Consider the following 25,523-nt stretch of genomic DNA (forward strand, 5'->3'; position numbering starts at 1 on the left):
GTCCATTAAAAAAAACGATATCGCTAGCTTAAATTGATGGATTTTGATGGGGATTATTTTATTATGTTACTTAGATTGACACACGGGTGGGTCAATCAATAGACTCTTAAGGATTTAATAACACTCAGGACAAGCCCCCTTCTATAAATCATCAAACAAACACACTCATCCAGACACCCAGAACATACACGTGAGCCAGGAGGTGAACACATTAATCGGCCAAGCTACTGGAATACATATAGAAACTTATGTAGGTGTAGTGAGATACCCAATGGGCTGGACATCAATCCACCAATCATTACCACAAGGTAAAAATCAAAGGATTTATTATTGAAATAGCATGGGTGACTGCGAAAAACAAATGGAATCAATTTAAGGCCAAGTGGCAAACAATAACGCAGGCACTAGGGAAAGGGGTGTGAGAATGTGGATCTGAGCAGAGGAGATGAAGTCATCGCTGGGTCTGTAAGTTGTTGTTTGTATGTATACATTTGTATCTGGAGTGAAATGAAATACTATAAACAAAGAAAAAGAAACTTAGAGAGGGACACACATGAACACACACACACACAGACACAGACACGCACAAACACACACAGACGGAAGCATACTAAAACCTGTTAACATCAACAAACTAAACTAAACAACCGCCTCTTATATCCCCACATTAAAAGAGGCCAGATTAAACAACATTAATCTTCACTGTGCAACTAAATCCCATATATTGTGTACTAAAACAGTATTATCAGTTAATAATTTAGCGTACGCAGAGCTACAGTCTATCAGCACTGCGGAAACAAGTCACTCTCTAGTAAAAAGCAGCTAACAGGAAACAAGGAAACACCTGGTAAAATCAGCCATGTTGCTGTACAAAAGGCTTTCCTTCAGTAGATTGTTCTAAAGCTTTCCTATAGTACGTACCATGTGCTCCTTATGGACCCTGTTGTGTTGTAGCCTCTTCTCTAATGTCCCAGTGATATCCCTAGTGCTCCAAACCGCTGTCAAAAACACTGTGAGAACTCAACTCCTCTCTCCAGTCTCTCACACTCCCTGTTTTTTCTATCTCGCTCCCTCCCTCAGTCCCTCCACTCCCTTCCCTCCCTCCTTCTCTGTCTCTCTCTCTTTTATTTCCAAGCAGGCTCTGCCAGATAGCCAGACTGTCTGTCTTCCTGCTTCTGGCATGCCAAAGCGGTGCATCAGCAACTGGTGATGGTAAACTCAGTTGATCACCCCTGACCTCTCTTCCCCCCCTCTCCATGCTGCCCTGGGCATACATACACAACAATGTCACAGGGAAGCCATACAGAGTAGCCCAACACAACAGCAACCCGCCAAACACAGGGGCCCAAGTAACCCCACAAAGCAGCCGCAGTAGAATAGGAGACTGCTAGAAACAGTAGTAGTAGAGAATCTCAACAGATAGGCAGTCTGTGCAGAATGCAGCCAGTGACCTCAAGTCTAACAGCCATAGAGACTACTTTATGTGGTTGATTCATATATCTTTCTCAGTCTCTGATGGCTCAGGATGTCCTTCCTGCAGACAGGACCCTGAAGACGAGGAGAGACCCATAACTAATCAGTGCTTTGCCACCCAATCTCAGAAGACTGCCTCCACTTCCTCTGAAAACGAGCATTTTTCCACAGGCCATCGTCCTGGACGCTCTGGATAAGACAAATGCTGGCCATAAGACCAGATAACAGAGGATAGTGAGAAGGGAGGATGGAGGAGGAGAGGGGGAAGGTGGGAGGGGTATATATCTTCCACAAAGGCACAGGAAACAGAGGATTTGTTGAGGTACTGAGATTACACTAACTAACCCCTGGTTCTTCATACATGTGTTGATTCAATCTGGTCCCAAATGACACCAAATCATCCTTAACACATATTGACATTTCCCATTAGTTGAAGGTGTACACAAGAATGTCCCAAGTCTTTAAGTAGCTATATACATGTAAATGAGTAAATATTTATAAAAATGGTTGATTATTTGATAGGAACGAAAAGTGAAGATATGCTAACTTAACACAGCTCTTTTCCCCTGGTTATCACTGCCTCTTCACAAAACTGTCCAGTCATGCAAATGTGGTAGAGAGGCACGTCTGATCTGGGCTCTGCCCTGAGGGCCATTCCTCACCTCTTCCTGTGGAAACAGTGGCCCTCTCTCTAATATCTCCCAGGGTTTACAATGGCTGAGGGCTGGGAGAAGAGCGTTCATTATTTGGCATCTTTTATAGCCTAGTCTGAGATCTGTTTGCGCTGTCTTCCTAACTCCTATGGTCATTGTTACTGCCAGGACTTGGCAAGACAGCACAAACCGATATCGGGACCAGGCTAGCTCTTTTAGCACATCGGATCCCAAATGTACCCAACAACAGAGACTGTCAGCCGACTGGTGACATTTTTTGTGTGATGAGGCATACATTCCTGCACTGTGAGTCATATAGTGAATGGAGAGGAGCCCTGGCTAAATGAATGGCAATTTTTGTCAGGACACTTTCATAGGGAGGGAAAACGTTATGGAGTGAATTGACAATCCCATCCTATGAGCTGTGGTAGCATGGTCCACACAGATGCTAAAGTAGAGAATGGCTTGTAGTCTAACCTATTCATTTAAAACAGTGCAACAGATTTACAGGAAAAGTCTAAACATTCTTGTTCTGCAAGGACATTTTATTTTTTATTTCACCAGGAAGGGCTCATTGAGCTCAAGAGCGTCCTGGCCAAGATAGGCAGCACCAAGTCATTACACAATTACAAACAGACAACATGAAAAACTACAAGTAATCTAGTAAAAACCATAGAATTCACAAGAGTATAACAAAATTATAAAACAGCAAATTAAAAACATTGATATGTCAGGGAATCAGCTTCAAAATCCTTCATCAGTGATTTAAAAACACCAATCGGGACAAGTTTAAACAGATTTTGTAAGGCGTTCCAAGCCGATGGCGCAGAGTACATAAAAGCCCTTTTACCAAATTCAGCTCGGACATTTGGAAGAGTTAGCAGGATAAAGTCCTGTGAACGAAGAGTACTCACCACATTTCTGAACAATAAAAATGGCCAAATAAAATGGTAGTAAACCCAAAATGGCTTTGTAAATAAAGGTATGCCAGTGAGACTACAAATGCAGTGGTGCATTTGCATTCATGGACTCAACAGAACAATGTTGATAAAACAATGTTGTCAATCAATTGCAATTGACCATACTATCTACTGGTTTGACCAGCTACCTGACACCCTAGACCCACTCCAATTTGCTTACCGCCCAAATAGGTCCACAGACGATGCAATCTCAACCACACTGCACACTGCCCTAACCCATCTGGACAAGAGGAATACCTATGTGAGAATGCTGTTCATCGACTACAGCTCGGCATTCAACACCATAGTACCCTCCAAGCTCGTCATCAAGCTCGAGACCCTGGGTCTCGACCCCGCCCTGTGCAACTGGGTACTGGACTTCCTGACGGGCCGCCCCCAGGTGGTGAGGGTAGGCAACAACATCTCCTCCCCGCTGATCCTCAACACTGGGGCCCCACAAGGGTGCGTTCTGAGCCCTCTCCTGTACTCCCTGTTCATCCACGACTGCGTGGCCACGCACGCCTCCAACTCAATCATCAAGTTTGCGGACGACACAACAGTGGTAGGCTTGATTACCAACAACGACGAGACGGCCTACAGGGAGGAGGTGAGGGCCCTCGGAGTGTGGTGTCAGGAAAATAACCTCACACTCAACGTCAACAAAACTAAGGAGATGATTGTGGGCTTCAGGAAACAGCAGAGGGAACACCCCCCTATCCACATCGATGGAACAGTAGTGGAGAGGGTAGCAAGTTTTAAGTTCCTCGGCATACACATCACAGACAAACTGAATTGGTCCACTCACACAGACAGCATCGTGAAGAAGGCGCAGCAGCGCCTCTTCAACCTCAGGAGGCTGAAGAAATTCGGCTTGTCACCAAAAGCACTCACAAACTTCTACAGATGCACAATCGAGAGCATCCTGGCGGGCTGTATCACCGCCTGGTATGGCAACTGCACCGCCCTCAACCGTAAGGCTCTCCAGAGGGTAGTGAGGTCTGCACAACGCATCACCGGGGGCAAACTACCTGCCCTCCAGGACACCTACACCACCCGATGTCACAGGAAGGCCATAAAGATCATCAAGGACATACACCACCCGAGCCACTGCCTGTTCACCCCGCTATCATCCAGAAGGCGAGGTCAGTACAGGTGCATCAAAGCTGGGACCGAGAGACTGAAAAACAGCTTCTATCTCAAGGCCATCAGACTGTTAAACAGCCACCACTAACACTGAGTGGCTGCTGCCAACACACTGACACTGACTCAACTCCAGCCACTTTAATAATGGGAATTGATGGGAAATGATGTAAATATATCACTAGCCACTTTAAACAATGCTACCTTATATAATGTTACTTACCCTACAATATTCATCTCATATGCATACGTATATACTGTACTCTATATCATCGACTGTATCCTTATGTAATACATGTATCACTAGCCACTTTAAACTATGCCACTTTGTTTACATACTCATCTCATTTGTACATACTGTACTCGATACCATCTACTGTATCTTGCCTATGCTGCTCTGTACCATCACTCATTCATATTTCCTTATGTACATATTCTTTATCCCCTTACACTGTGTACAAGACAGTAGTTTTGGAATTGTTAGTTACATTACTTGTTATTACTGCATTGTCGGAACTAGAAGCACAAGCATTTCGCTACACTCGCATTAACATCTGCTAACCATGTGTATGTGACAAATAAAATTTGATTTGATTTGATCTCCTGTTTTGACTCTACTGGTTTGATTCTACTATCTCCTGGTTTGACTCTACTATCTACTGGTTTGACCCTACTATCTCCTGGTTTGACCCTACTATCTCCTGGTTTGACTCTACTATCTACTGGTTTGACCCTACTATCTCCTGGTTTGACTCTACTATCTCCCGGTTTGACTCTACTATCTACTGGTTTGACCCTACTATCTCCTGGTTTGACTCTAATATCTCCTGGTTTAACTCTACTATCTCCTGGTTTGACTCTACTATCTCCTGGTTTAACTCTACTATCTCCTGGTTTGACTCTACTATCTCCTGGTTTGACTCTATTATCTCCTGGTTTGACTCTACTATCTCCTGGTTTGACTCTACTATTTCCTGGTTTGACACTACTATTTCCTGGTTTGACACTATTATCTCCTGGTTTGAAAATACCTCCTCTGTCTCTCTTTCCCTGTAAGTCCACCTGTTGAATCCACTGCTAAGGTCCTGAAGTTCAGCCACTTATGTTCCTGTGTTGTAGTCTGTAGCGACAATCCTACACTGTCCAGTGCTACATGTCTGTGTGAGTGAGAGTGCTCAGGTCCATGCATGTGTGAGAGAGTGCCTACATCCATGCGTGTGTGTGAGAGAGTGCTTACGTCCATGCATGTGAGTGTGTGTGTGTGGTATGTGGGGAGGCAGGACCGTGTGTATAAATAGCGTGGCAGGCAGGGACAGAGGGGGGAGCAGCTGACTGTGCACATTCTGGGCCCTCCATGCAGAGCTAGAGCCAGGCAGAGCTAGATTTGGTGAGTGTTCATCATCAGCGAGAGAGAGGGGAATGTACTGTAGCTGGTGTGGGCCCTGAAAACACTACAACCTATCCACTAACTCTATACCACACTATGTCTTTAATTCTATCTCTTTCCTGGGGCTCACTCTTTCTTTCTGTGTCACTATTTAAATGTATTTCTTTCACTAGCCTTAATCTTCAACGTAATCTTAGCCTTTCTGTAGGATTCTGCAGAATCTCTCATATTGCAGTCTTAAAAACTTCTTAGGGTTAGGCGTCCTGTCAGCAGGGCACCTGTCGACAACTTCCGGTGAAATTGGAGGGCGCGCAATTCAAATAAATAATCATAAAAATTATGGATCTTAGACATTTAGGTACATACAAGTGTCTTATATCGGTTAAAAGCTTAAATTAATTGTTCATATAACTGCATTGTCCAATTTACAATAGGCTTTACAGCGAAAGCATGCCATGCGATTGTTTGAGGACGGCGCCCCACATCAACATATTTTTCCACTGGCACAGGCTTCATATAATCACAAATAGCGATTAAATATTCACTTACTTTTTGAAAATCTTCCTCTGAATTGCAATTCAAAGGGTGAAAAAATACAAAATTACCAATTTCATCACATTAAATGTTTTGTTGAAATGACGTGGAAATAACGCTGATTCAACCACTTTTTGCCCAGTGGGCTGTATTTGCAAAGAGGGCTTGGTAGAGAGGAGCAGGTTAAACTGGTCTGTGATAGACACAGATTAGTGACAACACGTGGGGCCAGGACACGTATATAACAAAACAGAATCCTCCTATTCTGTTTTTGACAGTTGCCAACTCCTGAATAGCATGATCTGCATAAACCTGCTGGGTGTGCATTATACATGCATACATGTTCTGTCATTTTAGTACATGGCTGGAGGCCAGGGACAGTAGCAGGAACATGGATTGGATCACGTGAAGAGTTGACTACAGACCAATAGGGTTTGGGGGTGGGTCGTTTTCAGAACCCAAAGTGTACAACGACAGTACTAAATGCAGGTCCTGGAGAGAAGAAATTGATGGTAAAAAGTGATCGCTCATTTTCCATTGGCAGAACAAATAGTCTCTATAAAAACACCAGATTAAATGTTTTTGTGTCTGTACTAGTCCTGACAAAATAGTGGCAGAAACTCTCCCCATGAAGCAGCTACTGCCAACTGGAAGGGTGGATACAGAGCAGAACTACAAAAGCCTGCTTTCAGCTTCCAGCAAAGGCCTTAATTGCTATGAAATATGCCCTATCATAAGCATGTTACTGTCCAAAATAAACAAAGACCCAAATCCAATCTGACACAGATAAAGGGAGATGGTACTGCTAGTTCACTAATGATGCTTACGTTGCATTGGAGGAGTTAACGATGTTTTGTATCGTAAGATGTTCTTTATTGGAGTTAACCATGTTCTTCAACAATGTTTAAAGTAAAAAGGCTCACAAGCTGCTCCTATTGTGGAAATTTTCATTGGATATTGATGGGAAACCACACCTGTCCTGAAATTATAGTAAGCAATGTGCAGGAACGTCTTCTCTTGAATAACAAACTGTTATGCCATGTTAATTTAGTTTGATTTATTTAACCTTTATTTAACTAGGCAAGTCGTTTAAGAACAAATTCTTATTTACAATGACGGCCTTGTTCAGGGGCAGTACAACAGATGTTTACCATGTCAGCTCGAGGATTCGAGCTAGCAACCATTTGGTTACTGGCCCAACGCTCTAACCACTAGGCTACCTGCCGCCCAAAAATGATGTCCCCATCAGCTTAGGGCAAAATGGACCTGGTCCAGAGTACATGGAATCTGAGGAGTCCAACATGATTGCCCTCTCTAAGTCGGATGCAAACTAACCAAACTAACCTGGTTACTTGAACCTTTCAGAGGGGATTGAACAGGGATCTCATTACATAGTCGCTCAGTTGCTTTCTCTTTCTTCACAAACCCACAGACACACACAAACACACAGTCACACACACACACACACACACGTGCACGCTCTCACAAACACACACACACACACACACAAAATCCACATTCTTACAGTATGTGCAACTGAAACGCTTCTAGACCTATAAATATTAAATTCAGTGCCAAGTCAAGTAATAAATTGGCCTCTTAAGAACCAGAATTGAAAATGGCCTTTATTCAAGAAAATAAATGATGCCGTATTACCGTTCCCCTTTGTTCTTGTGGTCTGAAGAATACATTTTGTAATCAATGCAGGAGAGTGGCTCCACACATTCACAACCATCCCTTCACCCCACCAACCCTACTCACTCTCCCCTTAACCGGGCAAGACCCAGTGATGTACTGGGCCGTATGCACTACCCTCTATAGCGCCTTTCAAAGCACTTCATGGTTACCGACGTGAGTGCTATGGGGCAGTAGTCATTTAGGCAGGTTACCTTCACATTCTTGGGCACAGGGACTATGGTGGTCTGCTTGAAACATGTAGGTATTACAGACTCGGTCAGGGAGAGGTTGAAAATGTCAGTGAAGACACTTGCCAGCTGGTCAGCGCATGCTCTGAGTATACGTCCTAGTAATCCATCTGGGCCTTGTGAATGTTGATCTGTTTAAAGGTCTTGCTCACATTGGCTACGGAGAGTGTGATCACACAGTGTGATCACACAGTCATCCGGAACAGCTGGTGCTCTCATGCATGCTGTTGCTTGCCTTGAAGCAAGCATAAAATACATTTAGCCCATCTGGTAGGCTTGCGTCACTGGGCAGCTCGCGGATGGGTTTCTCTTTGTAGTCCGTAATAGTTTGCAAGCCCTGTCACATCTGATGAGCGTCAGAGCCTGTGTAGTACGATTCAATCTTAGTCCTGTATTGACACTGCCTGTTTGTTGATTCGTCTGAGGGCATAGCAAGATATCTTATAACCGTCCGGATTAGTGTCCCGCTCCTTGAAAGCAGCAGCTCTAGCCTTTAGCTCGGTCTGGATGTTGCCTGTAATCCATGGCTTTTGGTTGGGATATGTGCGTACGGTCGCTGTAGGGATGATGTCGTCGATGCACTTATTGATGAAGCCGGTGACGGAGATGGTGTACTCCTCAATGCCATTGGATGAGTCCCGGAACATATTCCAGTCTGTGCTAGCAAAACAGTACTGTAGCGTAGCATCCACATCATCAGACAACATCCGTATTGAGCGAGTCACTGGCACTTCCTGCTTAAGTTTTAGCTTGTAAGCAGCAATCAAGAGGATATAATTATGGTCAGATTTGCCAAATGGAGGACAAGGGAGAGTTTTGTATATGTCTTTGTGTGTGGAGTAAAGGTGGTCTAGAGTTGTTTTCATCTGGTTGCACATGTGACATGCTGGTAGAAATTAGGTCAAACGGATTTAAGTTTGCCTGCATTAAAATCCCCAGACACTAGGAGTGCCGCTTCTGGGTGAGCATTTTCTTATTTGCTTATGGCCGTATACAGCTTGTTGAGTGTGGTCTTAGTGCCAGCATCAGTTTGTGGTGGTAAATAAACAGCTATGAAAAATATAGATGAAAACACTCTTGGTAGGTAGTGTGGTCCACAGCTTATCATGAGGTACTCTACCTCAGGTGAGCAATACCTCAAGACTTCATTAATTGTGGACCAGATGTATCAATGTGAAGCATCCGCTTAGCGTTTCCACTCACTACCAAATATGGTAGAGAGAGGAAGCCCACTGGCTGGCAGTGGGAGAAGATGGAACGAGATGGATTTTACACACACACAGAGGCTTTCCATAAACAAAATATGCATATGTATGCAAGAACGCGCCAATAGAATCTCTCTAGCTCGTGCTTGGCTCTGCCTACTTCCTTGCTTGTTCTGCCCACTATGACTAATTTGTTCCCATTGTAAACAACAGGCTGTGGTCTATCTTGGTTTAGTTATGAAAATCTTTGACAAAGCTAGGCCTCTCTTAATTCTCATTGGCGAACACTGAACTCTGGTTATGGGTTATACGTTAGACTCTCCTATACCACTTTGCCCAACATGTTATACCCCAGAGGTTGTAAGTAAACCCTTTTTAAGGTGATATAACTTGTATAGTTATTATAGGACTGTGAAACCCATAGCCGAATGGCTTCAGACTAAGCATTTCTCACTGGAATTGGCTGCTTACTGTAACGTCTGCTTCCAACTCACACCCTCAAACAAACACGTAGATCCCCTGAACGCAGCTCACTCTCCAGATCCCTATCACCTGAATTCTGATCACCTGTATTGTGGCTTTCAGAGCTCTGGTTTTCCCGTGATTGTCTCCTCCTGTGTATGATATTTTTTTGCCTACCTCACTAACAACGCCTTTTGCCTATTCACTGCCTGTACTTTAGCCTATCGGATTTCCTGTTATCAATCTATTGCCTGATCTCCCGGACTACATTACTAGCCTTTTCCCTGCCTGTACTGTTGCCCTTTTGGACCCCCTGTGTATGACCTTCTGCCTGCCCCTGGACCCAGCTACCTGCCTCCTCCTGTGTATGACCTTCTGCCTGCCCCTGGACCCAGCTACCTGCCTCCTCCTGTGTATGACCTTCTGCCTGCCCCTGGACCCAGCTACCTGCCTCCTCCTGTGTATGACCTTCTGCCTGCCCCTGGACCCAGCTACCTGCCTCCTCCTGTGTATGACCTTCTGCCTGCCCCTGGACCCAGCTACCTGCCTCCTCCTGTGTATGACTTTCTGCCTGCCCCTGGACCCAGCTACCTGCCTCCTCCTGTGGTCCTTTGCAATAAACACCTGCTGCGCCCTGCGTTTGAAACGAGCTCTCTGTTCATTACACAAACATTGAACATAGCTTAGGGGAGGGATAAAACAGTTATTGGCATGCTTGAAAAATGTATTGCTTTTCAAAATAAATGTGTTATTTTCTCCTCTGATATGAGCCCACAAACAAAATCATCAATTTTCCTACAGTGCGTAACTATATCCAGTCATCATCAGTACAGATGTCAGAGTTTTTAATTAAACTGAAAGATAACTTTGAAACAAGACTTGATGAGTTCAGTCTCCTCACAAAGGTGATTCAGTTTTTTAGGGACTTATTACATACTGATGCAGAGCGGAGACTTCTCTGCAATAGCTAAACAAGTGCCGACTTCACATGATGTGGGTCCCCTCTCCCTAAAGTTCATAGACATGCAAGCATCTTATCTGAGGCAGGCGCATCAATCTATGGGCTGTGCAAAGTTTTGGACTGAGTATATTATTGCAGAAAAATTCCCAAACATACAGGATTAAATATTTTGTTTAATCTAAAATACAACAATATATAAACAATTCAACTAATGAATAATATGTGTGTAGATTGTGTGTGAAAGAGTGCACATGTTTAACTATACTTGTGGGGACCAAAAGTCCCCATAGAAGAGTAAACTAATAGATATTTTACCAATTGGGGACATTTTGCCAAGTTTTAGGTATGATACAAAGGTTTCAGTGTATGTATAATACTCAATTAATGCTTGCAAACTACTTTGCTTTTCACTTGGGTTTGTTTAATGTTGTTACAGTTTGCCTACTAGTCTACATAGCCAGCTAGCCTATTGCAGCCAACCTAGCCAGCTAGCCTATTGTAGGCAACCTAGCCAGCTAGCCTATTGTAGGCAACCTAGCCAGCTAGCCTACTGTAGGCAACCTAGCCAGCTAGCCTACTGTAGGCAACCTAGCCAGCTAGCCTATTGTAGGCAACCTAGCCAGCTAGCCTATTGTAGGCAACCTAGCCAGCTAGCCTATTGTAGGCAACATAGCCAGCTAGCCTACTGTAGGCAACCTAGCCAGCTAGCCTACTGTAGGCAACCTAGCCAGCTAGCCTACTGTAGGCAACCTAGCCAGCTAGCCTACTGTAGGCAACCTAGCCAGCTAGCCTATTGTAGGCAACCTAGCCAGCTAGCCTATTGTAGGCAACCTAGCCAGCTAGCCTATTGTAGGCAACCTAGCCAGCTAGCCTATTGTAGGCAACCTAGCCAGCTAGCCTATTGTAGGCAACCTAGCCAGCTAGCCTATTGTAGGCAACCTAGCCAGCTAGCCTATTGTAGGCAACCTAGCCAGCTAGCCTACTGTAGGCAACCTAGCCAGCTAGCCTACTGTAGGCAACCTAGCCAGCTAGCCTACTGTAGGCAACCTAGCCAGCTAGCCTACTGTAGGCAACCTAGCCAGCTAGCCTATTGTAGGCAACCTAGCCAGCTAGCCTATTGTAGGCAACATAGCCAGCTAGCCTATTGTAGACAACCTAGCCATCTTGTGTTATGCTAACACATGTATTACAACGTTTGATGTTTTAATGGCAAAACATTGCAGATTGGTCAATGGCAGTTTTGCAAATCTATCTGATATTATTTGATCATACAATGCATTTAGCTAGTGTTTATTTTGACTATGTAATATAGACCTATTCATATAATATGTGTGTCTGAAACGATTTGATTGGTAAGCATATTTTTCATAGGGAACCCTTCTGGTCAGGTATAATATATATTTTATTAATGTACTTTTATGGATAATTGACATGCATTTTAAAAAAATCTACACAAATATGCTAATTTGCTAATGTTATGCAAATGCATAGGAGCCTCATTAAATATGTACACTGCAGTACCAAAACCCAGGTACAGGGGGCGCTCTCTGGATACACACTCACATACACTGTGACTGAAAAAAAACACCTTCTGGGTACTGAACCCAAATAATGAGATATTCATACTAGACATATTAGCATGCAATTTTCTATCAGTTACAATGGTCTGCCTGAACATGAACATGATTTTGTCCCCAGTTTGTCAAGACGTCCACACATGGAAGGTGTGCAAACAGTTCAATGTCCTCATAGGGTCAGCAAAACAAGAACACACACACAGTGTGAACAAATAGTACCTGTATGAGTTCAGGTCTGAGGTTGATGGTGCAGAGCCAGTCTCCCAGTCGAGGGTAGCTGGCCAGGGCCTGGGTCCTCTGTCTCTCAGGCACTCTCTGCTTACACTGCAGCTGCTTACAGATGTACTTAGTCAGTTTCACCTGGAGGGGGTGACAACACAAATACAAGAGCGTTAAGACGCCGCTTGATCTGAGCTCCAAAAATATTTTTGGGGAAAATGTCATTAAGAAAGTTCCGAAAATAACTGAAACACAGATGATGCTAAGCAAAAGCATTATCTGATTGTTGTTATAACCAAGTAGAACAACATGAGTGTATAATGAAACTTGCAGCACAACAAACAGTTGATCCTTTGCAAGCACAGTGTGTGGGAGTTTCATTTCATTTTAACAAAGGAGACTGACGACAAACTGACAACTGCGGGTGTGAAACCCACTGATGTTTGAGAACAAACTGAACTGCATGGTGTTTCTTTCTTGTTATTTTCAGCATGAGGTCTGGTGTTCTATGCAAAATACCGGTGAGAAGCGAGACTTGAGCTCAGGCTGAGGAAATCCCCCTGTCGACTAAGAGTTAGAGTGGGCCGCAGTGAAGTGAGAGAGAGAGAGAGAGAGAGAGAGAGAGAGAGAGAGAGAGAGAGGACAGAGAAATATATACTGTGGGGGGAAAAAGTATTTAGTCAGCCACCAATTGTGCAAGTTCTCCCACTTAAAAAGATGAGAGAGGCCTGTAATTTTCATCATAGGTACACTTCAACTATGACAGACAAAAAAAAATCCTGAAAATCACATTGTAGGATTTTTAATGAATTTATTTGCAAATTATGGTGGAAAATAAGTATTTGGTCACCTACAAACAAGCAAGATTTCTGGCTCTCACAGACCTGTAACTTCTTCTTTAAGAGGCTCCTCTGTCCTCCACTCGTTACCTGTATTAATGGCACCTGTTTGAACTTGTTATCAATATAAAAGACACCTGTCCACAACCTCAAACAGTCACACTCCAAACTCCACTATGGCCAAGACCAAAGAGCTGTCAAAGGACACCAGAAACAAAATTGTAGACCTGCACCAGGCTGGGAAGACTGAATCTGCAATAGGTAAGCAGCTTGGTTTGAAGAAATCAACTGTGGGAGCAATTATTAGGAAATGGAAGACATACAAGACCACTGATAATCTCCCTCGATCTGGGACTCCACGCAAGATCTCACCCCGTGGGGTCAAAATGATCACAAGAACGGTGAGCAAAAATCCCAGAACCACACGTGGGGACCTAGTGAATGACCTGCAGAGAGCTGGGACCAAAGTAACAAATCCTAACATCAGTAACACACTACGCCGCCAGGGACTCAAATCCTGCAGTGCCAGACGTGTCCCCCAGCTTAAGCCAGTACATGTCCAGGCCCGTCTGAAGTTTGCTAGAGAGCATTTGGATGATCCAGAAGAAGATTGGGAGAATGTCATATGGTCAGATGAAACCAAAATATAACTTTTTGGTAAAAACTCAACAACAACAAAAAAATACCAGCAACAGTGTGTGAAAACCTTGTGAAGACTTACAGAAAACGTTTGACCTCTGTCATTGCCAACAAAGGGTATATAACAAAGTATTGAGATAAACTTTTGTTATTGACCAAATACTTATTTTCCACCATAATTTGCAAATAAATTCATTAAAAATCCTACAATGTGATTTTCTGGATTTTTTTCTCTAATTTTGTCTGTCATAGTTGAAGTGTACCTATGATGAAAATTACAGGCCTCATCTTTTTAAGTGGGAGAACTTGCACAATTGGTGGCTGACTAAATACTTTTTTGCCCCACTGTATACTGAGTGCACAACATATTAAGAACACCTGCTCTTTCCATGACAGACTGACCAGGTGAATCCAGGTGAAATCTATGATCCTTTATTGATATTGCTTGTTAAATCCACTTCAATCAGTGTAGATGAAGGGGAGAAGACAGGTTAAAGAAGGATTTTTAAGCCTTGATACATTTGAGACATAGATTTTGTATGTGTGCCATTCAGAGGGTGAATGGGCAAGGCAAGATATTTAAGTACCTGGTAGTGGGTGCCAGGTGTAGGGCTGTTACCGTGACCGTATTACCACCACACCGGCAGTCACGAGTCATGATGGCAGTCAAATTCCACGTGATCGTTTAGTCACAGTAAAATCTAAGCAAACACTTCATGAGAGCCCATGAGCTCATGTTGAGCAACATTTCTGTAGGATATGCAATTGTGTGAGAAAACAGAGTGATGGCCTCTGTTATGGTGAGTGAATGAGGACCCAAAAGCGAACTAACTTAAACAGAGCTTCTTTAATAACCAAACATAGGTAGGCTCAGATAGACCGGCAGATTCCGACAGGACAGGACAAGGTTACAGCAAACATGACGATAGTCTGGCTCAGGCATGAAACACAACAAACAAGAATCCGACAAGGACAGGAACAGAAACAGAGAGAGATATAGGGACCTAATCAGAGGGAAAAAGGGAACAGGTGGGAAACGGGGTGAATGGGTAGTTAGAGGAGACAAGGAACAGCTGGGGGAAAGCGGGGGAGAAAAGGTAACCTAACAACGACCAGCAGAGGGAGACAGGGTGAAGGGAAAGGACAGAGACAAGACACAACATGACAGTACATGACAGTACCCCCCCACTCACCGAGCGCCTCCTGGCGCACTCGAGGAGGAAACCTGGCGGCAACGGAGGAAATCCTCGATCAGCGCACGGTCCAGCACGTCCCGAGAGGGAACCCAACTCCTCTCCTCAGGACCGTACCCCTCCCAATCTACGAGGTACTGGTGACCACGGCCCCGAGGACGCATGTCCAAAATTCTACGGACCCTGTAGATGGGTGCGCCCTCGACAAGGATGTGGGGGGGGGGGGAAGACGAGCGGGGGCGCGAAGGACGGGCTTGATGCAGGAGACATGGAAGACCGGGTGGACGCGACGAAGGTATCGCGGAAGAAGAAGTCGAACTGCGACAGGATTAATGACCCGAGAAATACGGAACGGACCAATGAACCGCGGGGTCAACTTGCGAGAAGCCGTCTTAAGGGGAAGGTTCTGAGTGGAGAGCCAAACTCTCTGACCGCGACAATATCTAGGACTCTTAGTTCTACGCTTATTAGCAGCCCTCACAGTCTGCGTCCTATAACGGCAAAGTGCAGACCTGACCCTCTTCCAGGTGCGCTCGCAACGTTGGACAAAAGCCTGAGCGGAGGGGACGCTGGACTCGGCGAACTGAGATGAGAACAGCGGAGGCTGGTACCCGAGGCTACTCTGAAAAGGAGATAGCCCGGTCGCAGACGAAGGAAGCGAGTTGTGGGCGTATTCTGCCCAGGGGAGCTGTTCTGACCAAGACGCAGGGTTACGAAAAGAAAGACTGCGTAAGATGCGACCAATAGTCTGATTGGCCCGTTCTGCTTGACCGTTAGACTGGGGGTGAAAGCCGGAAGAGAGACTGACGGAAGCCCCAATCAAACGGCAAAACTCCCTCCAAAATTGAGACGTGAATTGCGGACCTCTGTCCGAAACGACGTCTGACGGAAGGCCATGAATTCTGAAAACATTCTCGATGATGATTTGTGCCGTCTCTTTAGCAGAAGGAAGCTTAGCAAGGGGAATGAAATGAGCCGCCTTAGAGAACCTATCGACAACCGTAAGAATAACAGTCTTCCCCGCTGACGAAGGCAGTCCGGTGACAAAATCTAAGGCGATGTGAGACCACGGTCGAGAGGGAATAGGAAGCGGCCTGAGACGGCCGGCAGGAGGAGAGTTACCGGACTTAGTCTGCGCGCAGACCGAACAAGCAGCCACGAAACGACGCGTGTCATGCTCCCGGGTAGGCCACCAAAAACGCTGGCGAATGGAAGCAAGCGTACCCCGAACGCCAGGGTGGCCGGCTAACTTGGCAGAGTGAGCCCACTGAAGAACGGCCAGACGAGTAGGAACGGGAACGAAAAGAAGGTTCCTAGGACAAGCGCGCGGCGACGGAGTGTGAGTGAGCGCTTGTTTTACCTGCCTCTCAATTCCCCAGACAGTCAACCCGACAACACGCCCCTCAGGGAGAATCCCCTCGGGGTCAGTGGAGGCTACTGAAGAACTGAAGAGACGAGACAAAGCATCAGGCTTGGTGTTCTTAGAGCCCGGACGATAAGAAATCACGAACTCGAAACGAGCGAAAAACAGCGCCCAACGCGCCTGACGCGCATTAAGTCGTTTGGCAGAACGGATGTACTCAAGGTTCCTATGGTCAGTCCAAACGACAAAAGGAACGGTCGCCCCCTCCAACCACTGTCGCCATTCGCCTAGGGCTAACCGGATGGCGAGCAGTTCGCGGTTACCCACATCATAGTTACGTTCCGACGGCGACAGGCGATGAGAAAAATACGCGCATGGGTGGACCTTGTCGTCAGAGAGGGAGCGCTGAGAAAGGATGGCTCCCACGCCCACCTCTGATGCGTCAACCTCGACAACGAACTGTCTAGAGACGTCAGGTGTAACAAGGATAGGAGCGGATGTAAAACGATTCTTGAGGAGATCAAAAGCTCCCTGGGCGGAAACGGACCACTTAAAGCACGTCTTGACAGAAGTAAGGGCTGTGAGAGGAGCTGCCACCTGACCGAAATTACGGATGAAACGACGATAGAAGTTCGCGAAGCCGAGAAAGCGCTGCAGCTCGACGCGTGACTTAGGGACGGGCCAATCAATGACAGCTTGGACCTTAGCGGGATCCATCTTAATGCCTTCAGCGGAAATAACAGAACCGAGAAATGTGACGGAGGAGGCATGAAAAGTGCACTTCTCAGCCTTCACAAAAAGACAATTCTCTAAAAGGCGCTGGAGGACACGTCGAACGTGCTGAACATGAATCTGGAGTGACGGTGAAAAAATCAGGATATCGTCAAGGTAAACGAAAACAAAGATGTTCAGCATGTCTCTCAGGACATCATTGACTAATGCCTGAAAGACAGCTGGAGCGTTAGCGAGGCCGAAAGGAAGAACCCGGTATTCAAAGTGCCCTAACGGAGTGTTAAACGCCGTCTTCCACTCGTCCCCCTCCCTGATGCGCACGAGATGGTAAGCGTTACGAAGGTCCAACTTAGTGAAAAACCTGGCTCCCTGCAGGATCTCGAAGGCTGAAGACATAAGAGGAAGCGGATAACGATTCTTCACTGTTATGTCATTCAGCCCTCGATAATCTATGCAGGGGCGCAGAGACCCGTCCTTCTTCTTGACAAAAAAAAACCCCGCTCCGGCGGGAGAGGAGGAGGGGACTATGGTACCGGCGTCAAGAGCTACAGACAAATAATCTTCGAGAGCCTTACGTTCGGGAGCCGACAGAGAGTATAGTCTACCCCGGGGGGGGGGTGGTTCCCGGAAGGAGATCAATACTACAATCATACGACCGGTGTGGAGGAAGAGAGGTGGCCCTGGACCGACTGAACACCGTGCGCAGATCGTGATATTCCTCCGGCACCCCTGTCAAATCACCAGGCTCCTCCTGTGAAGAAGAGACAGAGGAAACAGGAGGGATAGCAGACATTAAACATTTCACATGACAAGAGACGTTCCAGGAGAGGATAGAATTACTAGACCAATTAATGGAAGGATTATGACAAACTAGCCAGGGATGGCCCAAAACAACAGGTGTAAAAGGTGAACGAAAAATTAAAAAAGAAATGGTTTCACTATGATTACCAGAAACAGTGAGGGTTAAAGGTAGCGTCTCACGCTGAATCCTGGGGAGAGGACTACCATCCAGGGCGAACAAGGCCGTGGGCTCCTTTAACTGTCTGAGAGGAATGTCATGTTCCCGAGCCCAGGTCTCGTCCATAAAACAGCCCTCCGCCCCAGAGTCTATTAAGGCACTGCAGGAAGCTGACGAACCGGTCCAGCGTAGATGGACCGACAAGGTAGTGCAGGATCTTGAAGGAGAGACAGGAGTAGTAGCGCTCACCAGTAGCCCTCCGCTTACTGACGAGCTCTGGCCTTTTACTGGACATGAAGTGACAAAATGACCAGCGGAACCGCAATAGAGACAGAGGCGGTTGGTGATTCTCCGTTCCCTCTCCTTAGTCGAGATGCGGATACCTCCCAGCTGCATGGGCTCATCACCCGAGCCGGCAGAGGAAGATGGTAGTGATGCGGAGAGGGAGGCGACGGAGAGCGCGAGCTCCTTTCCACGAGCTCGGTGACGAAGATCAACCCGTCGCTCAATGCGAATAGCGAGTTCAATCAAGGAATCCACGCTGGAAGGAACCTCCCGGGAGAGAATCTCATCCTTTACCTCTGCGCGGAAACCCTCCAGAAGACGAGCGAGCAAGGCCGGCTCGTTCCAGCCACTGGAGACAGCAAGAGTGCGAAACTCAATAGAGTAGTCTGTTATGGATCGATTGCCTTGACATAGGGAAGACAGGGCCCTGGAAGCCTCCTCCCCAAAAACAGATCAATCAAAAACCCGTATCATCTCCTCCTTAAAGTCCTGATACTGGTTAGTACACTCAGCCCTTGCCTCCCAGATTGCCGTGCCCCACTCACGAGCCCGTCCAATAAGGAGAGATATGACGTAGGCGACACGAGCAGTGCTCCTGGAGTAAGTGTTGGGCTGGAGAGAAAACACAATATCACACTGGGTGAGGAACGAGCGGCATTCAGTGGGCTCCCCAGAGTAACACGGCGGGTTATTGATTCTGGGCTCCGGAGATTCGAAAGCCCTGGAAGTGGCCGGTGGATCGAGGCGGAGATGGTGAACCTGTTCTGTGAGGTTGGAGACTTGGGTGGCCAGGGTCTCAACGGCATGTCGAGCAGCAGACACTTCCTGCTCGTGTCTGCCTAGCATCGCTCCCTGGATCCCGACGGCTGAGTGGAGAGGATCCGAAGTCGCTGGGTCCATTCTTGGTCGGATTCTTCTGTTATGGTGAGTGAATGAGGACCCAAAAGCGAACTAACTTAAACAGAGCTTCTTTAATAACCAAACATAGGTAGGCTCAGATAGACCGGCAGATTCCGACAGGACAGGACAAGGTTACAGCAAACATGACGATAGTCTGGCTCAGGCATGAAACACAACAAACAAGAATCCGACAAGGACAGGAACAGAAACAGAGAGAGATATAGGGACCTAATCAGAGGGAAAAAGGGAACAGGTGGGAAACGGGGTGAATGGGTAGTTAGAGGAGACAAGGAACAGCTGGGGGAAAGCGGGGGAGAAAAGGTAACCTAACAACGACCAGCAGAGGGAGACAGGGTGAAGGGAAAGGACAGAGACAAGACACAACATGACAGTACATGACAGCCTCTATTAAAAAGAGGAGTATCCCATCAGTATCCCACTATATTTATTGATCAACTTTCCTAATATTAAGCACATTGCTTCACTTTAAAACAGGAGTATAGCCTACCTGGCTGGCATGAAAATGAACCATGGGAAAAGTGTCCCCCATTCGCTATTTAAGTGCATAGATTACATTTTTTCCCTCCAGACTAAATCAAAACTAATTTCACATATATATTATTTAGTATATGTAAAGACAAGATTACATCAAGAAGAGTTGTTATTAGCCTATTACTTGTGAATGATATATTATCACTTGTCATGATGCCCAGCATGTGTGCAGTAAGGCAAGAAATGCATGCCTTTTTCCCCCGACTTTTCCAAATCATAGTCACACACCTCATGTATCCTAGCCCACAGGCCTATATGTTTTGATAATGTTTGTATCTCAACAAAAGTGGCCAAATAACCTAAAAGTAAGCACATTAATCAGCTATACAATGGGTTTAAAACCTAACTGGCATTCATACGCAGCATGTGAGTTTCAAGTTTGGGGAAGATCATTTTCACCATAAAAATTCACCTTTTTAATAAAAGCATTACTTGCATAATCGCATTTGCCGTCCTTTTGAGAATGGTGTTTTCCCGCTAATGGAACATTCGCGCTTATAGCATACTGCCATGTGCGCATTGCTGCTCTTATAATGTGAAGAAATAGCCTAATAGTTTATCAACATTTTAAGCTAAATGTTCTGATCTGTTGTGTCAGCCTCAATGCTTAAAAAAGTAGTTTTGATGCTAGTTGTATTCATTTGGGATCTTTCCTAAACCACAACTGTCCCAGACTATGTTTGGAATATTTATTTCTCTCATAGAATAGGTCAACTTTTGCACTATGGGGGATAGTAGATTGACATAGGCTAGTGCTTTTGCTGTTCGTTAAGCCTACTCATCTTGTTGACTGACGAAAAGTAAATGAGGACAGTTCTTCCAATATCTTCAATATTCACTTCAGAATTGGATAAGGACTTGCACAGTTGCATCTCCAATGTGTCTGTCTTCAATTGTAGTTTGTGAGAAAGACCCAATCACGTGACGGAGAGCCATTTGAGTGAAATGGGCTTTGGAGCATGCAGCCTGGAGAAGGGAATTATAATGATTATATTCAGCCCAAGGGCACAACGGCCACTGGCCGCAAAAAAACACACAAAGGGGATTATCAAATGCTTGTCAAATTGTGAATGAGAGACTGATGAAGTGTGTACAGCCTCACAAAAAAACAAAGCAGAGCTCATGCCTTTCATGCAACTTTTTTCAAATTATCATTATAGTCGCAGACTTAGAATATATTAAAATCAAAACATACAGCCCAATGTTTGTATCACAACTAAAGTTACATAAATAACTCTAAATTAAGCATTTAGGAGTACCTGTTTCTTTGTTAACTGCTCAACACAGAATAGCAACATGTGCGCACTCCCTCAAATCATTTTGTGAAAATATCCTTTCTATTTCATTCAGCTATGTTCAATTGTATTCTTCATACTATAAAATAATATAATATAATGCCACAGAATTGTCTGCTAAATGAACTAGTGTAAATGTGTTTATGTTAATTAACAGTCAATTAACAGTTATTTGCTTGACAATCACCGGCTGACGAAATTTCATGACCGCCACAGACCTAGCCAGGCACATCAGGTTTGAACTGCAACGTTGCTGGGTTTTTCACAGGGGGGTGCAACTCAATATTAGGAAGGTGTTCTTAATGTTTTGTATACTCAGGCCTAAAAAGTAACAACTTTGTCTCAGAAGCACCTCACCTCATAAGCTCTCAAGAACATGAATGGAGAACGTTGATGAAGGAGAGGAAACAAGGAGAAAATGTCTCTGTAGAATATTGATATGCACTCCTACCTCCTAAACAGAGAAGGTGGAGATGGAGTGGCCAGTTCCAGTTCATCCTTGACTGACTGGGTATTTAACAGTTCTCCCCTCAGAACAGCAAACAGCAAACAGTCCTCATTACCTACAAACTCAGAGGAACACCAAGCTGCCTTTCTCATGGGGGCGTCGGCTTGTGCCACTGCCATGACAACCGAGCACCATGGAAACCCTGCAGCCACAGACAGCGGAAACGGTTTATGTAAAAAATGCGATTATGGGAGATGCTGGGCTGGGGTCACAGAGAGGACTTGAGAGATCAGTTAGAGAAGGGATGGGCAACTTTGATGGGGTTAGGGGCCACAGAAAATCTGAATTTATTATGAGGGATGCAGTGGGGGGGATCAATCCGGGGGCATTAAAAGGGGGGGCCAGTTGCCCATCCTTGAGTTAGATTAAAGCAGAGTCAAGTTGTCCACCTTACCTTCGGACACCAGATCCCAGAAAGCAAGCTTTTACCTGGCAACCAGTGGACTGAACTGGACTCACATATACTGTACCTCTTATCCTTCTGTCCAGCCACAAGCATTACTTCTAGTCTTATCCTTCTGTCCAGCCACAAGCATTATTTCTAGTCTTATCCCTCTGTCCAGCCACAAGCATTACTTCTAGTCTTATCCCTCTGTCCAGCCACAAGCATTACTTCTAGTCTTATCCTTCTGTCCAGCCACAAGCATTACTTCTAGTCTTATCCTTCTGTCCAGTCACAAGCATTACTTCTAGTCTTATCCCTCTGTCCAGCCACAAGCATTACTTCTAGTCGTATCCTTCTGTCCAGCCACAAGCATTACTTCTAGTCTTATCCCTCTGTCCAGCCACAAGCATTACTTCTAGTCTTATCCTTCTGTCCAGCCACAAGCATTATTTCTAGTCTTATCCCTCTGTCCAGCCACAAGCATTACTTCTAGTCTTATCCCTCTGTCCAGCCACAAGCATTACTTCTAGTCTTATCCTTCTGTCCAGCCAAAAGCATTACTTCTAATCGTATCCTTCTGTCCAGCCACAAGCATTATTTCTAGTCTTATCCCTCTGTCCAGCTACAAGCATTACTTCTAGTCTTATCCCTCTGTCCAGCCACAAGCATTACTTCTAGTCTTATCCCTCTGTCCAGCCACAAGCATTACTTCTAGTCTTATCCCTCTGTCCAGCCACAAGCATTACTTCTAGTCTTATCCCTCTGTCCAGCCACAATAATGACTTCTAGTCTTATCCCTCTGTCCAGCCACAAGCATTACTTCTAGTCTTATCCCTCTGTCCAGCCACAAGCATTACTTCTAGTCTTATCCCTCTGTCCAGCCAGAAGTATTACTTCTAGTCTTATCCTTCTGTCCAGCCACACGCATTACTTCTAGTCTTATCCCTCTGTCCAGCCAGAAGTATTACTTCTAGTCTTATCCCTCTGTCCAGCCAGAAGTATTACTTCTAGTCTTATCCCTCTGTCCAGCCAGAAGTATTACTTCTAGTCTTATCCCTCTGTCCAGCCAGAAGTATTACTTCTAGTCTTATCCCTCTGTCCAGCCAGAAGTATTACTTCTAGTCTTATCCTTCTGTCCAGCCACAAGCATTACTTCTAGCCTTATCCCTCTGTCCAGCCAGAAGTATTACTTCTAGTCTTATCCTTCTGTCCAGCCACAAGCATTACTTCTAGTCTTATCCCTCTGTCCAGCCAGAAGTATTACTTCTAGTCTTATCCCTCTGTCCAGCCACAAGCATTACTTCTAGTCTTATCCCTCTGTCCAGCCAGAAGTATTACTTCTAGTCTTATCCCTCTGTCCAGCCAGAAGTATTACTTCTAGTCTTATCCCTCTGTCCAGCCAGAAGTATTACTTCTAGTCTTATCCCTCTGTCCAGCCACAAGCATTACTTCTAGTCTTATCCCTCTGTCCAGCCACAAGCATTACTTCTAGTCTTATCCCTCTGTCCAGCCAGAAGTATTACTTCTAGTCTTATCCCTCTGTCCAGCCAGAAGTATTACTTCTAGTCTTATCCCTCTGTCCAGCCACAAGCATTACTTCTAGTCTTATCCCTCTGTCCAGCCACAAGCATTACTTCTAGTCTTATCCCTCTGTCCAGCCACAAGCATTACTTCTAGTCTTATCCCTCTGTCCAGCCACAAGCATTACTTCTAGTCTTATCCCTCTGTCCAGCCAGAAGTATTACTTCTAGTCTTATCCTTCTGTCCAGCCACAAGTATTACTTCTAGTCTTATCCCTCTGTCCAGCCAGAAGTATTACTTCTAGTCTTATCCTTCTGTCCAGCCAGAAGTATTACTTCTAGTCTTATCCTTCTGTCCAGCCACACGCATTACTTCTAGTCTTATCCCTCTGTCCAGCCAGAAGTATTACTTCTAGTCTTATCCCTCTGTCCAGCCAGAAGTATTACTTCTAGTCTTATCCCTCTGTCCAGCCAGAAGTATTACTTCTAGTCTTATCCCTCTGTCCAGCCAGAAGTATTACTTCTAGTCTTATCCCTCTGTCCAGCCAGAAGTATTACTTCTAGTCTTATCCTTCTGTCCAGCCACAAGCATTACTTCTAGCCTTATCCCTCTGTCCAGCCAGAAGTATTACTTCTAGTCTTATCCTTCTGTCCAGCCACAAGCATTACTTCTAGTCTTATCCCTCTGTCCAGCCAGAAGTATTACTTCTAGTCTTATCCCTCTGTCCAGCCACAAGCATTACTTCTAGTCTTATCCCTCTGTCCAGCCAGAAGTATTACTTCTAGTCTTATTCCTCTGTCCAGCCAGAAGTATTACTTCTAGTCTTATCCCTCTGTCCAGCCAGAAGTATTACTTCTAGTCTTATCCCTCTGTCCAGCCACAAGCATTACTTCTAGTCTTATCCCTCTGTCCAGCCACAAGCATTACTTCTAGTCTTATCCCTCTGTCCAGCCAGAAGTATTACTTCTAGTCTTATCCCTCTGTCCAGCCAGAAGTATTACTTCTAGTCTTATCCCTCTGTCCAGCCACAAGCATTACTTCTAGTCTTATCCCTCTGTCCAGCCACAAGCATTACTTCTAGTCTTATCCCTCTGTCCAGCCACAAGCATTACTTCTAGTCTTATCCCTCTGTCCAGCCACAAGCATTACTTCTAGTCTTATCCCTCTGTCCAGCCAGAAGTATTACTTCTAGTCTTATCCTTCTGTCCAGCCACAAGTATTACTTCTAGTCTTATCCCTCTGTCCAGCCAGAAGTATTACTTCTAGTCTTATCCTTCTGTCCAGCCACAAGTATTACTTCTAGTCTTATCCCTCTGTCCAGCCACAAGTATTACTTCTAGTCTTATCCCTCAGTCTAGCCACAAGCATTACTTCTAGTCTTATCCCTCTGTCCAGCCAGAAGTATTACTTCTGAAAGTAATACGACTGCAGAATTTCAGTCATTGTTTTAAGTATTTTGTTTTTTAAAAGCTGGATGTTTAGCTTATTTCAACCAAAAAGCTGGGGCTGAAGGTGAGTGAGTTAAGAGGGTAGGCAACTGTAAATAGGTTTAAGTTCATGTTTAGGCTCCCATCGTTAGTCACTGATGGTCCTGGTAGGTTTTAGAGAGCCTGGCCTAGTGGAACAGCATTAAATTTTCATTAGCACTAGACCAGTCTGACGGAGGCTGTCTCTGAATGACCTCCTGTCTCTTTCCCTATCAGAGAATGGCCATGGCTGATTTGATGTACTTCACTGAGCGACTAGAGGAAACCAGGCGGTGTTGGTTTGCACCCTACACCGCCTGGCCTTGTTCCGCTGTGGCGCTCTTCGTTATTCACTGTCTATCTTTCTCTCCATCTCCCAGCTCTGTTACATG

The 25,523-nt window shown here is 45.2% G+C and overlaps 1 protein-coding gene across 5 annotated transcripts in view; it reads right to left on the bottom strand.

Moving 5' to 3' along the window:
- LOC110504057 (kinase suppressor of Ras 1) overlaps window positions 1-25,523 on the bottom strand; it is a 66,084-nt gene that overhangs the window by 26,539 nt on the left and 14,022 nt on the right. For 2 of the 5 annotated variants that reach the window (XM_036961575.2, XM_036961574.2), the window contains exon 2: window positions 12,496-12,636. In XM_036961575.2, coding sequence (XP_036817470.2) covers window positions 12,496-12,636 — 141 coding nt within the window. Of the gene's footprint in view, window positions 1-921; window positions 1,160-12,495; window positions 12,637-25,523 lie in introns of those variants that run through there. The other 3 variants (XM_036961576.2, XM_090218786.1, XM_090218787.1) reach the window with 3 other exon arrangements.

Source organism: Oncorhynchus mykiss, chromosome 24 (genome assembly GCF_057628025.1).
Source record: "Oncorhynchus mykiss isolate SJ-2025 chromosome 24, ASM5762802v1, whole genome shotgun sequence".
NCBI lineage: Eukaryota > Metazoa > Chordata > Actinopteri > Salmoniformes > Salmonidae > Oncorhynchus > Oncorhynchus mykiss.